General features: G+C 49.2%; 1 protein-coding gene across 1 annotated transcript in view; it reads right to left on the bottom strand.

The window, feature by feature from the left end:
* Positions 1-9,165, bottom strand: part of LOC310697708 (U3 small nucleolar RNA-associated protein 14 homolog A-like) — a 54,216-nt gene extending 45,051 nt beyond the window's left edge. Inside the window, exons 1-4 of the mRNA XM_083484419.1 lie at positions 8,972-9,165; positions 8,020-8,093; positions 6,317-6,381; positions 1,422-1,564 (exon numbers count right to left, since the gene is read on the bottom strand). Coding sequence (XP_083340545.1) covers positions 1,422-1,564; positions 6,317-6,381; positions 8,020-8,093; positions 8,972-9,040 — 351 coding nt within the window. The 5' untranslated portion in view covers positions 9,041-9,165. The remainder of the gene's footprint in view (positions 1-1,421; positions 1,565-6,316; positions 6,382-8,019; positions 8,094-8,971) is intronic.
* Between the last annotated feature and the right edge of the window lie 7,862 nt (positions 9,166-17,027).

The raw sequence follows: 17,027 nt of genomic DNA, 5'->3' as shown, positions 1-17,027 counted from the left end.
ACCCCGACGCAGCCCTACCTGGGGGGCAGCCTCCGCCGCTCCGCCTCCGCGGGGATCCCCGGGCTCCATCCTGCCGCCCGATCTCCACGGGGGCGCAGGCAGGCTGCGTGGGGTCTGCGCGGAAGAGCCCCTGCCCGCCCGGTCGCCGCCGCTGCGCTCATTCCATGGCCGGGAGAAGAGCGCTTCAAACAAAACGCCCGGCCCGCCAGGCCACGCTGGGAAACGTAGTTCGCGCACTCCGCGCGGGCGCGGAGCCCAAGGGCGAGGGGACTACGGATCCCGGCAGCCCCCGCGCCGGGGACGGAGGGGGAGAGGCCGGGTGCAGGGATGGAGGGACGGGTGGGCGAGCGAGCGAGTGAGTGGCAGCCGCCAAGCCTTGGCCGAGAGCCAGGAAGGGCCTCCCCGGAGGAGGAGGAGGGGGGAGGCGCAGAGCGGGAGGGAGGGAGGGAACCCCAGGGGTCATCTAGTGACGGCGCCCCAATCGAAAATTTGACTTAAAAAAAATAAATTGAATTTTTTAATTTTTCCCGCGGCACACCAGGCAACATCTCGCGGCACACTAGTGTGCCACGGAACAGTGGTTGGGAAACACTGCTTTAGGAAGGCATTACTTCACCCAGGATATGATGCAATCCCATTGCTGGAATCTCAGTGTAGCCAGGTATCAATTCTGCTCCATCTATTTGATTTGAAACCATTAACACAGCACACCCAAGTTAAATTCATGTCCATGAACCCCTCCTCTTCGCAAGGCAGAAAAAAATACCTTGCTTTATCACACAAGACAAAAACATTTAGTCCTACATTCCACGTTCAACAGCACAGGACAATGGTGATGGCTTTTTCCTGTTTATGCTCCGTCTTGCATACTGCCTCTGAATTGTTCTGTTACAGCTGATAACCCCTGATGGACCTATTCCTCATTAATTTATAGGACCCTTTATTTATTTTTTAAAAAGGATAAGCCTAGGAGCAAACCTTGAGAAAATGAATTTCACAACAAAAATTAAGAGATGTACAGGTAACTTGCAACATACACACATTGAACCTGCGTGCACTCAGCTTCACGTGCTTGGCGAACAAATTTTGTAAAAATTTGAAAGAGGCAGGGTGCATCTGGGGGAAAATGGCAATCCCACTCATCACTGTACCCAACGTGCTGTGACTATATGTGATTTTGGCTTTATGCTGTGACCGCGGAACGTAACCGTTTAAGTTGAGAATCACCTGTACCACAGGAAAAGGTACATTTGCCAGTCTATCCTACTTGTGCCAACACACACACACTTTTCCTCTGTTCCTCTCCTTTTGGTTTCTCCCTCCAGTGTCCTTTCCTTCACATTTCTACCTCCAATGCCAACATCTTCCTCCCTGCCACCACCCCAAGCACAGCTGCCCCCAAAACAGCCCACTGAAATCACCCGCTCATTCTCCTCCTTGCTCAGTGGGAGCTGGATGGTTTTTTTGTGCTGGGCTTTCTTCAGCTGCTTTTGAATGGAACCCAGAGCTGGTGAGCTGGAAGCTGATTGCAACAGTTCTGAGAGGAGAACTTTTTCTCTAGCACCTGCAATGCACAACACATGGTAACACTGGATGATAGGCCAGATCTGGGCGCATTGTCTTTTTCTAAAAAACTTTTTATTGGAAATTTTATTTACAACATAACATAAACCCCCCCACCCCACCCCAGAAATACAATAAACATAACATAAAACAATACAAACAACCAAATAAAAGACTTCCTTTATCCTGTACTACTGGCCTCCTTACTTACCGTATTTTTCACTCCATAAGACACACCTGACCATAAGGCGCACCTAGTTTTTAGAGGGGGAATGCAAGAAAAAAAATTATTCTTTAAAGGGAGCGCTGATCAGAGCCTGTATGCATCCCAGGCTCTGCTCAGCATTCCCTTTCATGAGCCGCATGGAGCGTGTGTGCAGCGCTTGCAGGCTTTTCCCCAAGAGCCGCACACACACTCCGGGTGGCTCTTTAAAGGGAGCGCGGCTATCCCTGGCTTTTGTGGGAGGTGGGGGAAGTGACAGAGCGCGTGGCTCTGTCACTTCCCCCACCTCCTGCAAGAGCCGAGCGCTCTTTAAAGGGAGCATGGCTATCCCTGGCTTTTGTGGGAGGTGGGGGAAGGGACAGAGCTGCCAGCTCTGTCCCTTTCCCCACCTCCCACAAAAGCCAGGGATAGCCGCTCAAAGCCTCCGCAGGGCAGCGGGATGAACGCTCCCCATGCCCTACGGAGGCTTCACGCGAAGCTAGAACAGGTAGAGGGAGCGCTGCGCACGATTTCTGTTCTCATCCTGAAGCAAAGTTCTTAACCCGAGGTACTATTTCTGGGTTAGCGGAGTCTGTAACCTGAAGCGTATGTAACCCGAGGTACCACTGTACATTTTAGCTATTTTGGTAAGTGTTAAGTACCATCTATAAAACATCTTGATTAGATTTTCCCTCAATACATCACAGGCTGTAAATTTCTAGTTCTTTCTCCATAATTCTTCCCATGCTGTTAAGTTAATGGTTTTCCCAATATCTAAAGCCCACTTGATCATTACCTCCTTGACCTGTTAGTCTTTGACCTCCCACTCCAATAATGTATCATACATTTTTTATATTACCTTAGTTTTGTAATAACACTTTTTCTAATAATGAAGGTTCGTTTGAGAAACTGTTTTTCTTATCTGTCCTGAACACTTCATGCAATTGATGGTATTGGATCCAACCCGTAAGGTGTTGTTTAATTTCCTCATAATCTTTAATTACCAATTTATTATTTTTTTCCTTAATCAGATCTTTATATGTTGCTCATTCTACTTCCATATTTTTCTTTTTTATTGTAATTGCTTCTAGAGGTGATGCCCACCATGGTGTTTTCAGTTCTAGGAGATCCTTATATTTTGTCCATGTTTTATATAATGATTTCCTAATGACATGGTTCATAAATCCCCCGTGTACTTTCCCTTTTTCATAAGCTAAATACGCATGCCAACCATAACGATTGTTATATCCTTCTAGATCTAACAAATCACTATTTTTTAATATAATGCACTCTTTTAGCCAATTTAAACAGACAGCGTCATAATATAAATTTAGGTCAGGTAGCGCCAGTCCACTTCTATGTTTTTTATCTATTAGAAGCTTGTGTTTAATTCTTGGTTTTTTATACTGCCATATGAATTTGGATATCTCTTTTTGCCATAATCTAAGACTTCCCATTCCTCCAATTATCGGTATCATTTGGAATAGATACATCATTTTCGGCAATACATTCATTTTAACCACCGATATTCTGTCAACAAGCGATAATCTTAACTTATTCCAGATTTCTAAATCTCTTTTGATTCCTTTCCAGGTTTTTATGTAATTATCTTTGAATAGATTACTATTATTATTGGTCAGCCAGATTCCTAAATACTTGGTCTTATTTACTATTGTTAATCCTAATATCTCCTGTAGTTCCTCCTTTTCTTGCTTGGTCATATTTTTTACTATCATGTTAGTTTTATTCTTGTTTAACTTAAAGTCGGCTACTTTCCAAAATTCTAATATTCTTTCAATTACAGTGGTACCTCACAAGACGAAAAATGCGCAAGACGAAAGAGTTTTCTGTTTTTTGAGTCGTTCCGCAAGACGAATTTCCCTATGGGCTTGCTTCGCAAGACGAAACGTCTTGCGGGTTCTTGCAAGCTTGTTTCCTTTTTCTTAAAGCCGCTAAGCCGTTAATAGCCGCTAAGCCGCTAATAGCCGTGCTTCGCAAGACGAATAAACCGCAAGACAAAGAGACTCGCGGAACGGATTAATTCCATCTTGCGAGGCACCACTGTATCTGTATTATACTTTCTTTGGGGTTTTCAACAGTCAGAATCAGGTCATCTGCAAATGCTTTTATCTTATATTCCTTTTTCCCTAATGAGATACCTTTTATTTTATTATCATTTCTTATGACATTCATCAATAATTCCAGTACCATAATAAATAGTAGTGGTGACAAGGGGCAACCTTGTCTTGTCCCCCTCTCTATACAAAATTCTTCTGTCATTTCATTATTAAGAATAAGTTTGGCTGCTTGTTTCCTATATACAGTGGTGCCTCGCAAGACGAAATTAATTCGTTCCGCAAGTCTCTTCGTCTTGCGGGTTTTTCGTCTTGCGATGCACGGTTTCCCATAGGAATGCATTGAAAATCAATTAATGCATTCCTAGGGAAACCGCCTTCAGACCAGGTCTGGGGACAGTCTGTCCCCGGACCTCTTCTGAAGGCTGGGGGGGGGGGATAAGGGCTTTTCTTCCCACCCCCAGCATTTTAAAAAACCCCGGGACAGCGGAGGACTTCTCCGCTGTCCGGGCAATCTTAAAATGCTGGCGGGCGGCATTTTAAAATCGCCCCGGACAGCGGAGGACTTCTCCGCTGTCCGGGGCGATTTAAAAGCCCCTGGGAAGGCAGGCAGGGGGGACAAAGACTTTTGCCCCCCGCCAGCCTTCAGAAGGTGTTCCCGCCCCCCGCCCCGCTTCGGAGCACCGTTCCGAAGCGGGGCGGTGGGGGAAGGTGTTCCCACCCCCCCGCCCCGCTTCGGAGCACCGTTCCGAAGCGGGGTGGTGGGGGAAGGTTTTCCCGCCCCCCCGCCCCGCTTCGGAGCACCGGGAGAAGCGATCTCCCCGCAGCCCCTTGCTTCAAAAGAGGTCCGGGGGCAGCGGGAAGCGCTTCCCCCTGCCCCCGGACCTCTTTTGAAGCAAGGGGCTGCAGGGAGAAGCGATCTCCCCGCAAACCCTTGCTTCAAAGGAGGCCCGGGGGCAGCGCGAAGCGCTTCCCGCTGCCCCCGACCTCTTTTGAAGCAAGGGGCTGCAGGGAGAAGCGATCTCCCCGCAAACCCTTGCTTCAAAAGAGGTCCGGGGGCAGCGCGAAGAGAAGACCCACTGTCCCCGGGGCAAGCTTCGTTTTGCGAAGCAAGCCCATAGGGAAATTCGTCTTGCGAGGCAACTCGAAAACGAAAAAACCTTTCGTTTTGCGAGTTTTTCGTCTCGCGAGGCGTTCGTCTTGCGGGGTACCACTGTATTGCCTCTATAGCTTTAATATAATCTTCCCCCAGTTTCATCTCCTTTATGACCCTTTTCATGAAGTCCCACGACACCTGGTCAAATGTCTTTTCCGCATCTATTGATATTAAAGCAGCCTTTTTGTCTTATCTTTCTTATAGGTATTCTAGTAAATCTATTACATTCCTCATGCTGCTGTGTATGTATCTACCTGGCAGAAAGCCAGCTTGATCTTTGTGTATACTTTCATTTAATATTTTTTTCAATCTGTTGGCTAGAATGTCAGCGAATATTTTGTAATCACTGTTCAGCAGTGATATGGGCCTATAGTTTTTAATTAGCGTCAGGTCTTGTCCTTGTTTTGGTATCAACATCGTCTTGTCCAGTATCATCACTCTGATTAGCAGCAGCTCTTCAGAGTCTCAGACAGAGACCTACCCCATCACCTGATTTGTGACCATTTAACCTGGAGGTACCAAACCAGGGACTTTCTTCTGCATGCAAAGCATATGTTCTATAGCAGGGGTCAGCAAACTTTTTTAGCAGGGGGCCGGTCCACTGTCCCTCAGACCTTGTGGAGGACCAGACTATATTGGGGGGGGGGCGGGAATGAATGAATTCCTATGCCCCACAAATAACCCAGAGATGCATTTTAAATAAAAGGACACATTCTACTCATGTAAAAACATGCTGATTCCTGGATTTAGAAGGTGATTGGGCCAGATCCAGCCCCCGGGCCTTAGTTTGCCTACCCATGTTCTATAGCAAGTGTGGAGAACTTCTGGCATCTTCAGATGTTGCTGAACTACAACTCCCATCAGCCCCGCAAGCATGGTCAATAGCTAGTGTGGTGTAGTGGTTAAGAGCGGTAGTCTCGTAATCTGGGGAACCAGGTTCGTGTCTCCGCTCCTCCACATGCAGCTGCTGGGTGACCTTGGGCTAGTCACACTTCTTTGAAGTCGCTCAGCCCCACTCACCTCACAGAGTGTCTGTTGTGGGGGAGGAAGAGAAAGGAGAATGTTAGCCACTTTGAGATTCCTTCGGGTAGTGATAAAGCGGGATATCAAATCCAAACTCTTCTTCTAGGGATCATGGGAGTTGTTGTCCAGTAACATCTAGAAGGCCAAACTTGTATAGCCATGCCTCTCTGCTAGAGATTGAGAAATGGTACATGGATCTGGTCACATGCTCCCTCTTAGCCATGACCCATCGGTAACAGAGGATTCATCTGTGCCAGCGATTGCTATGCTGCGAGAGCTTGAGGGGAAAGCTCTCACCTCCACCACAAAGATCAAATTCCGATATCTGTCTGCTCGCCTCAGTGCGTTCAACTGTCCTCCATCTGCAAAAAAAAAAAAAAGGACATTGACCTAGTTAGGAATGGAAAATCAAGCTAATCATTCTTTGTCTCCATCACCAGGGCCATGAAACAGCTTGTGTTTGGGAAGACCGCTCCCTCTCCAGCCAATTCCATCGGTCATTAAACCACTTCTTAAAAAAACATCTTTAAACCCGGCCGACATGGCCAACTATCGCCCAGTCTCAAATCTTCCATTCTTGGGCAAAAGGTGATTGAGCGGGTGGTTGCTGAACAACTCCAAGCACACCTGGAGGATGCGGACCATTTGGATCCCTTCCAATCGGGATTCACGCCTCACCATGGGACTGAAACTGCCTTGGTCACGCTGGTTGATGATCTCCGGCGGGCTAGGGACAAAGGTGAGAGCTGTTTCCTAGTTCTGCTGGATCTCTCAGCGGCCTTTGACACCATCGACCATAACATCCTTCTGGACCGTCTAGAGGGGCTGGGAGCTGGGGGCACTGTTATACGGTGGTTCCGCTCCTTTCTCCTGGGCCGTGTCCAGAAAGTGGTGTTGGGGGGTGAGTGTTCAGACCCCTGGGCTCTCACTTGTGGGGTACCTCAGGGTTCTGTCCTCTCCCGCATGCTTTTTAATATCTATATGAAGCCGCTGGGAAAGATCATCAGGGGGTTTGAGGTGGGTATTCATCAGTATGCAGATGACACCCAGCTCTACTTCTCTTTTAAACCAGAACCAGTAAAGGCGGTGAAGGTCCTATGTGAGTGACTGGAGGCGGTTAGAGGATGGATGGCGACTAACAGATTGAAGTTGAATCCTGACAAGACAGAAGTACTGTTTTTGGGGGACAGGGGGCGGGCAGGTGTGGGGGATTCCCTGGTCCTGAATGGGGTAACTGTGCCCCTGAAGGACCAGGTGCGCAGCCTGGGAGTCATTTTGGACTCACAGCTGTCCATGGAGGCGCAGGTTAATTCTGTGTCCAGGGCGGCTGTCTACCAGCTCCACCTGGTACACAGGCTAAGACCCTACCTGCCTGCAGACTGTCTTGCCAGAGTGGTGCATGCTCTAGTTATCTCCCGCTTAGACTACTGCAATGCTCTCTACGTGGGGCTACCTTTGAAGGTGACCTGGAAACTGCAATTAATCCAGAATGCGGCAGCTAGACTGGTGACTGGAAGTGGCCACCGGGACCACATAACACCGGTCCTGAGAGGTCTGCATTGGCTCCCAGCACGTTTCCGAGCACAATTCAAAGTGTTGGTGCTGACCTTTAAAGCCCTAAATGGCCTCGGTCCTGTATACCTGAAGGAGCGTCTCCACCCCCATCGTTCAGCCCGGACACTGAGATCTAGTGCCGAGGGCCTTCTGGCGGTTCCCTCATTGCGAGAAGTAAGGTTACAGGGAACCAGACAGAGGGCCTTTTCGGTAGTGGTGCCCACCCTGTGGAACGCCCTCCCTTCAGATGTGAAGGAAATAAGCAGTTATCCTATCTTTAAAAGACATCTGAAGGCAACCCTGTTTAGGGAAGTTTGTAATACTTAATGCTGTATTGTTTTTAACACTCGATTGGGAGCCGCCCAGAGTGGCTGGGGAAAGTCAGCCAGATGGGCGGGGTATAAATAATAAATTATTATTATATTATTATCTCCCTTCCTTCATACCGCTTCGCTCCAGCCAAGGCAGTGAGTGAATCCACAAGCTGATGGTGCTTCATTGTTGCTTCTTCATTGTCTGCCTGGGGAACAAAAGGTTACCAATGAATAAGGGCCAAGGACCATCTCACAGAGGGCTGAACCCAGACTCATCCTTGCAACAAAATGAATAATAACTTCAAAGGGTACCACTGAGCATACCTAGCCTCTAGCATGGCAGTGCTAACCTGTGATGAGATGCAGCTGCCAGCTAATCAGACTGACCTGCTCACTGCACTTACTGCCTTAAATAGCCAGGGCTTTTTTCCCCAGTTGGAACTTGCCGGAACTAAGTTCCTGCACCTCTCAGGTGGCTGCCATTGCCATTACAAGGGAGCAGTTCATGGTGAGTTCCAGCACATCTTTTAATAGAAAAAAGCACTGCTTATAGCTTTGAAGAGTGGCTGTAAGGAAAAACGCAAAAAGAAAAGGACAAGGGGAGACACAGATGTAGGGATCAAAACTCAGGATTAGGAGTAGAGTTTTCAAAAGCCATTCAAGCCTTTGCAAGGAGGCATCAATCCAGTTCTGCTGTTTAATCTCGCAGAACTTTAATATATTCATTCCTTATTGCATGAGCGTAGCTAGAATTTTTGCGGGGGGTGGGTCAGGACGTAGTTGGGGAGCAGGACTTTTGTTTGGGGGCGGCAGAACCGGCGTGATTGTCCCCCTTCACCCTCGGCTACGCCTACAGCATGCTGTCCTGGGCATCGTTCACGGGGCAAAGAAATCCATAAAGCTAATTGCATTAAAGCGTCTCAACAGGAATACCGCAGCACCCCGAGAAGGGAACAAAGGTACCCCCCGAGCTTACAGAGCACTTCCCCCACGCGCGGATGGCTCTAAACCATCCCCTCCCACACACATGGGATCACACAGAGTACAGCTTTGGAAATAAATACGGTTGGGCTTCAAAGTTCACCTCCTTCTCCTCGTCCTCACTCATGACCAGCTCGTTCCTCAAGGGATGTTCCTCTTCTGCAGCCGCCATGGGGGGAGCTCAGACACCCCAATAATCCCCTTCCCTTTTTCTTCAGTCCAGGAAGGGAGGTTGACCACGTGGATGGCCAAGCCCCGGCAGAGAACAAATAGCACCCTGCGCACCGTCAAACACAGCAGCACTTCCGGCTGTGAACCTAAATTTTTGCAGTACTTCCCATCTCTCCCCCACTGGTGAGGCCACAGGGGCCGCTATTGCGCTGCTCTGGGAGGGCAAGGACATGTCGCACGTGACACGCCCTTATTTAAATATGCCAATTAATTATTCAAAATACATGCAAATACGTGCAACGACACCCGTACCTTGCAATCTAAAAGGGAAGCGAGCAAGAAGGGTACAAAGGCTTATTCCCGGAGACTACTGGCTATTTTAATAAGGGGGCGTGACCAGCTCATGACCACGCCTCATTTGGAATCTGGACAAGACCAGAGGGTGGGGCTTAGCAAGTGCCAATGACGTGCCGGAAACAGCAACCACTCCTTCGATCCATTGACGCAAAAAAAACTCTGGTCGGCTCCTGCCCTTCATCCCTGCTCATCAGGCCGTTCCGGCCCCCTCGTGGCTTGTTTTTGTTTTTTTTTGAATGACGTGCGGTTCGGCCAGTGAAAATGCGGAACCAGGGATAGCAGGCGGTACTTGAGAACGAGATGCCCAACGGAAAGCCTAGTTCCTCTCCTCAGCAGGCGGGGGAACCTCCTCCCCTTTTTTACTACGATCCTGAAGTAAACAAGCTGCCGCCCCGCTGCTGGTATGCCGCTTTCTTGGTCTTAGGAAGCGGCCTCTGAGCCAAGCGCACCAGTGCTTGTCCCCCACTCAGGATCCTTTTTTTTTTAATAAAAATTTATTGAGAATTTTCCATTTTTAAAAAACCAAAAAGAAAAAACAAAAAGAAAAATTAAAAACATATACAGTTTGCAATCCTTATTTTCTATAACATATTTCCCTGACTTCCCCGCACCTCCCCTTCTTATATTCCAATTCAAATTGTAAATTCAACAAGTTCTTATCCCCAATTTTTAACCTTTTTATACTTAATTCATTTTAAAAAAACCAATTTTACCTTATAAACCTCAAAATTTGTACCTCAGCACTCATTCTTAAATCCTTTTTTCTAAAGTCGACCCAAATTCCCTTCCACGAATTCCCCACTTTTCATACTGATAACGAAACAGAATAAAAGGAAAAGGACAAATTATAATTATACACCCTTTGGATCGCCAAACCCCACCCCATCCCCTTTCCCGGTTTCAATCCCCAACAAATGTCCATCAGTCTTTTTTTTTTTAAAGATATTTATTAAGTTTTCACAAATTATAAAATCACATACAATACAAACAAACACACACAAAGACAAACAAATATAATTTCAAATCCTTATTCTCTTAAAACTTACTTCACCGACCTCCTCATACCTCCCCTTTCTGCATTCCAATTTCAAATATTTAGTTCCGCAAATCCTCACCCTTAATTTTAATCTAATTATAATCCTTTCTTTTTCTTTAACCTAATCTTTACAGCTGTAATCCGCTTACTTCTATAGCCGCAACAGGAGCCAGATTTTACAATTTTACAATGTCTCTTAAAATAGATCTTAAATTTCTTCCAATCTTCTTCTGCCGTCTCTTTCCCCTGATCTCGGATTCTGCCAGTCATTTCAGCCAGTCCCATGTAGTCAATCACCTTCATCTGCCATTCTTCCAGAGTCGGTAGATCTTGTGTCTTCCAATACTTTGCGATGAGTATTCTTGCTGCTGTTGTAGCATACATAAAAAAAGTTCTATCTTTCTTTGGCACCAATTGGCCGACAATGCCCAAGAGAAAGGCTTCTGGTTTCTTAAGGAAAGTACATTTAAGTACCTTTTTCACTGCATTATATATCATTTCCCAGAAAGCCTTAATCTTTGGGCACGTCCACCAAAGGTGAAAAAAAGTACCTTCAGTTTCTTTACATTTCCAGCATTTATTATCAGGCAAGTGGTAAATTTTTGCAAGCTTGACTGGGGTCATGTACCACCTATAAATCATTTTCATAATATTTTCCTTTAAGGCATTACATGCCGTAAATTTCATACCGGTGATCCACAACTGTTCCCAGTCAGCAAACATAATGTTATGACCAATATCTTGTGCCCACTTTATCATAGCTGATTTCACCGTTTCATCTTGAGTCGCGAAGTGATTTCATGCTCTTTATTCAGCTCATAGTGGTGAGGAGGAATGAATGAATGTCCCCTCACAGTATCTGCTTTATATACATTATTTACACAATAGGCTGCCCATGATTGGCATTCTACTGTAAGCCAATCAGGTTGTGGATTCACTTCTATCTGGAGCAGGATTGGGTGGTTCCTGCCAACCAATCATACTGCTGCATTGTTCTAGGACCAATCAGACTGCTGCATTCTGAATCCTATTGTTCTAGGACCAATCAGACTGCTGCCTTTTGGATCCTATTGTTCTAGGACCAATCAGCCTGCTGCAGTTTGGATCCTATTGAACTCAGTACATAACACCCCTCCCCTCTAAGTTCCAGTCCTGCCCGGGAGGTCGCATTCATAATCCTCGAGGTACGCCGGCGGCCTACGTGTGCGTTGCGGCCTGGGGTGTTCCCTGGTCCGGGCTCCAGGTTCTGGCTCGTGTTCCAAGGATGCTGGCTGTGATGGGGCTGTTTGGTCTGGTGCAACCGGCTCGCTCAGTCGTGGTTCTGGTTCCGGTGTCCTTTCGGCCTCACGGGTCCTCTCTGTATTTACTGATTCTGCCTCTCCTGCTGGCCCCTCCTGCTCTATGGGCCTCACTGCCCCACTGTTCCCTTGGGACTCCTCTGACCTTTCCTCCTCCTGGTTTTCTCCCGGGAATCGTCGCCGTATCTGGTCGCAGTGGCGGCGCCAGCATTGCCCCCCATCCGTTAGCACCTCGTACGACACGGGGCCAGTGACTCTGGTGACTGTGGCGGGTACCCATGCTGGGCCTGCCCCAAAATTCTTTGCGTACACTGGGTCCTGGGCCTCGAAGTGCGGGGGTTCCTGCCTTCCCCCACCACTACCTCATCCTGAGCTCTATCGGGGTGAAGGCAGTCCAATCTGATTGCAAGGCGCCGACCCATTAGTAGTTCAGCGGGGCTCCGGCCAGTCGTTGAGCTGGGGGTGCTGTGCTGTGCTAGAAGGAATGTGGCAAGGCGGTACTCCCAGTCCCCTTGCGTCATGCGGCGAAGGGTTTCCTTGGTAGTCCGCACCATGCGTTCTGCTTGGCCATTGGTGGCAGGGTGGAACGGCGCCGAACGGATGTGGCAGATGGCGTTCTGCGCTGTGAAGGTTTGGAATTCTCCTGACGTAAACGCAGTCCCGTTGTCTGAGACAAGAGTGTCAGGGAGCCCGTGGGTTGCAAACAGCCTGCGTAGTACCCGGATGGCTGCGGACGTGGAAGTGGACGGTACCAGTGCGACTTCCAGCCATTTGGTGTAGGAGTCCACCACTATGAAGAATGTTTTCCCCTGGAAGGGGCCAGCGAAATCCACATGCAGGCGTGACCATGGTGCTCGGGTGGACTCCCAGGACTGGACTGGGGCCCTTGGGGGATCTGGGCGGGATTCTTGGCAGGCCTGGCAGTGTTTGACCCAGGCCTCTATCTCTCCATCGATCCCCGGCCACCACACATAACTCCTGGCCAGGGCCTTCATTCTTACTACCCCTGGATGTGTCTCGTGTAGGGCTGTGAGGACCCTTTTGCGGAGGGGCTGCGGAACGACTCTGCTTCCCCATAACAGGCACCCCTTGTGGGCCGACAGTTCATGTTTGCGGGTTGTGTAGCTGGCGAATTCTGGCCCGGGGCTGCTGCTGGGCCATCCCCTCCACACCCAGTCCAGGACCCGGGAGATGACCCTATCTTTCTCGGAATGGTGTGCAACTTCTTGTGCCTGAATGGGGCGGTCGGGAAGCAGCTCCAGGCTCATAACCTCTTGTGCAGGTGCTGGGTCAGGGCCTGTTTCCGGTAGTGGTAGCCTGCTGAGGGCGTCCGCATGGCCCATCGCCTTCCCAGGTCGGTGAATCAGTGCATACTGGTAGCTGGCAAGGAAAATTGACCACCTGAGGACGCGAGGAGACAGCACTTGGGGGGTCTGCTTTTCGGGGGCGAACAAGCCAAGCAACGGCTTGTGGTCAGTCACCACGGTGAAGGGCCGCCCGTACAAGAAATCATGGAATTTTTTTACTCCCTTCATGATTGCCAGACCCTCCTTGTCGATTTGCGAGTAGTTCCGCTCGGTTGCGTTGAGTGTCTGGGAAAAGTACGCCACCGGTACCTCTCTTCCATCCGGGAGTTGGTGCCCCAGGACAGTGCCAATGCCATAGGGTGAGGCGTCGCATGCTAGCACCACCGGCAGCCTCTCGTCAAAGTGTGCCAAGACTGAGTTTGAGACAAGCAAGTCCTTGACTGCCTGGAATGCGGCCTCCTGGCGCTGGCCCCACACCCAAGGGGCCCACTTGTCCAGGAGTCTGTGTAGGGGCTCTGCTACCGCCACCTTGTGGGGAAGGAAGGAATGGTAAAAGTTCAATAGTCCCAAGAAGGCCTGAAGTTCAGTCTTGCTCTTGGGCGCTGGGGCATCACAAATGGCCCGTACCTTGTCCCCAGTCGGGTGGACCCCTTCTGCGTCCACCATAAATCCCAGAAAGACCACCTGAGGCACTCCTAGTAGACATTTTTCCCGCTTTACCTTGAGACCCGCCGTCTGGAAACAGTGCAGAACGGTGCGGAGGCGGTCCTCAAACTCCTCTGGTGTGGGCCCGGCAATCAACACATCATCGAAGAAGGGGGTGACGCCAGGAATCCCTTTAAGGAGCGAGTCCATTAGATTCTGGAATATGCCTGGTGCCACACTGACACCGAATTGCAGCCGCTTTACCCTGAACGCTCCTCTGTGCGTCACAATCGTCTGTGCCTCTGCTGTGGACTCATCTACTGGCAGCTGTTGATATGCTTGGGCCAAGTCCAGCTTGCCAAAAATTTTCGACCCAGCCAGGGTGGCAAGGACATGGCTGACCACTGGCACTGGGTATGCGTGGGCCGTGAGGGCCTTGTTTATGGTACATTTGTAGTCTGCGCAGATGCGGACCGAACCATTAGGCTTGACGGGTGTGACGATTGGGGTTTCCCAGGGGGCATTAGGCACCGGCTCCAGCACTCCTTGCTCCACAAGTCGGTCCAATTCCTCGTCTATACGGGGTTTCAAGGCGAACGGGACCCGGCGGGCCTTGAGCCTGACCGGTCGTACTGCGGGGTCAAGCTGTAGCGCAATGGGGGGGCCCGTATACTGTCCCAATTTCCCATCGAAAACCCCTGGAAATTCCTTGCATATGGCGTCCACGTCCACTTGTAAGCTAGTGTGGTTCACCCCGGTGACAGCTAGCCCCAGTGGTCCAAACCATGCCAATCCCAGTAAACTAATGTAGGAGCCCTTGACCACAAGCAAGTCCAGTTGCCGCGTCCGCCCTCGGTATTGCACCCTGAAGGTCCCCACCCCCATTGTGGGGACCTTACGTTTCTGGAAGTCCCGTAGGGTGAATGGGGCCGGCCTGAGTTTGGGACCCCCAGTAGGACACAGTTTCCTTAAGGTCCTTGCCGAGATTATGGATAGAGTTGAACCCGTGTCAAGCTCCATGCGGCATGGGGCCCCCTCTATCTGTACCTCTACATAAATTTTCTCTACGTTGGGGTGGGGCAACTGGTATACCTGGAAGTCCGTGAGCTCCGTCGAGTTGCCTTGGTGCGTTGGGCCCCGGGACCTGGGGCTCTTGGATTGGTCATCTGATGCCTGGCGTCGGGTGGGCCGAGCTCGACACACCCGGGCGATGTGTCCCGATTTTCTGCACTGCCTGCACTCTGCGTTGCGGAAACGTCAGCTCCTCCTCTCGTGACTCTCCCCGCAGCTTGCGCAGTTCCCTCCTTCTCGTTGAGGCAGCTGTGGTCTGTGCGCTGCTTGAGTGCGCTGCTGTACTCGGTGCACCTTCTCCCTGTCGGATCCTGAGTCGTCGGTGAGGTCTTCATGGTGGACCCTCGGTTGGGATGGCAGGCTCGGCCGTGCCTCTTGCGTCGACCTCTCGGCAGCTTCCGTTGCCAGGGCCTCCTCCAGAGCGACCTGGAACGTTAGGTCCTTCTTAGCGTAGAGGCGTCGTTGCAGCTTCTCATCCTTCAGGCCACCGACAAGGCGGTCACAAAGCATGTTCTCCAGCTCTGAGAAGTTGCAGAACCGGGCGGCTTGGCGGAGAGAGGTCACAAACCCAGTTATGTTTTCCCCAGGGGCTTGCCGCTTTGCGTAGAAGGCATTTCGACGAGCCACCACTGAGGGCTGCGGCGAAAAGTGCCCCTTCAGCTGTTCCATTATTGTTTTGTATGGAACAGTAGCGACGTCTTCAGACGCAAGGAGAGCCCGGGCGATTTCAAATGTCTCCTCTCCACAGACGCTGAAGAATATCGCCCTCTTCTTGGCGTCTTCTTCGTCGGTGACCCCTTTGGCTTCTAGGAGGAAGGTGAAACGGGAGGCGTATGCTTCCCAGTCTCCAGATGCTGGGTTGAATGGCGAGAAGCTGCTGTTGGCTGCCATTCTGAGTTCCTTGTGTCCCGGAGCTGAAGCCTGGATACACAGTGCGAGGCAGCGGTGCGGCAGGTGGCGGTGCTGCGGTGCTGTGTGTGGCAGTCAGCTCAGCGGGATCCCACCTTCGTCGCCAGTGAAATATACTCAGAGTCGCGAAGTGATTTCATGCTCTTTATTCAGCTCATAGTGGTGAGGAGGAATGAATGAATGTCCCCTCACAGTATCTGCTTTATATACATTATTTACACAATAGGCTGCCCATGATTGGCTAATTCCGGAATTCTACTGTAAGCCAATCAGGTTGTGGATTCACTTCTATCTGGAGCAGGATTGGGTGGTTCCTGCCAACCAATCATACTGCTGCATTGTTCTAGGACCAATCAGACTGCTGCATTCTGAATCCTATTGTTCTAGGACCAATCAGACTGCTGCCTTTTGGATCCTATTGTTCTAGGACCAATCAGCCTGCTGCAGTTTGGATCCTATTGAACTCAGTACATAACAACCGACCTCCTCATACCTCCCCTTTCTGCATTCCAATTTCAAATATTTAGTTCCGCAAATCCTCACCCTTAATTTTAATCTAATTATAATCCTTTCTTTTTCTTTAACCTAATCTTTACAGCTGTAATCCGCTTACTTCTATAGCCGCAACAGTTTAACACTCATTAATTTTACAATGTCTCTTAAAATAGATCTTAAATTTCTTCCAATCTTCTTCCACCGTCTCTTTCCCCTGATCTCGGATTCTGCCAGTCATTTCAGCCAGTCCCATGTAGTCAATCACCTTCATCTGCCATTCTTCCAGAGTCGGTAGATCTTGTGTCTTCCAATACTTTGCGATGAGTATTCTTGCTGCTGTTGTAGCATACATAAAAAAAGTTCTATCTTTCTTTGGCACCAATTGGCCGACAATGCCCAAGAGAAAGGCTTCTGGTTTCTTAAGGAAAGTACATTTAAGTACCTTTTTCATTGCATTATATATCATTTCCCAGAAAGCCTTAATCTTTGGGCACGTCCACCAAAGGTGAAAAAAAGTACCTTCAGTTTCTTTACATTTCCAGCATTTATTATCAGGCAAGTGGTAAATTTTTGCAAGCTTGACTGGGGTCATGTACCACCTATAAATCATTTTCATAATATTTTCCTTTAAGGCATTACATGCCGTAAATTTCATACCGGTGATCCACAACTGTTCCCAGTCAGCAAACATAATGTTATGACCAATATCTTGTGCCCACTTTATCATAGCTGATTTCACTGTTTCATCTTGTGTATTCCATTTCAACAGCAAGTTATACATTCTTGACAAGTTCTTAGTATTGGGTTCTATCAGTTCTGTTTCTAATTTTGATTTTTCAAATGTCCATCAGTCTTAATCTGTTATCAGCC

This window comes from Podarcis liolepis, assembly GCF_965112155.1.
Source record: "Podarcis liolepis genome assembly, chromosome: W".
NCBI lineage: Eukaryota > Metazoa > Chordata > Lepidosauria > Squamata > Lacertidae > Podarcis > Podarcis liolepis.
Note: the sequence above shows the minus strand (reverse complement) of the source record. Positions and strands in the feature narration are given on the sequence as shown.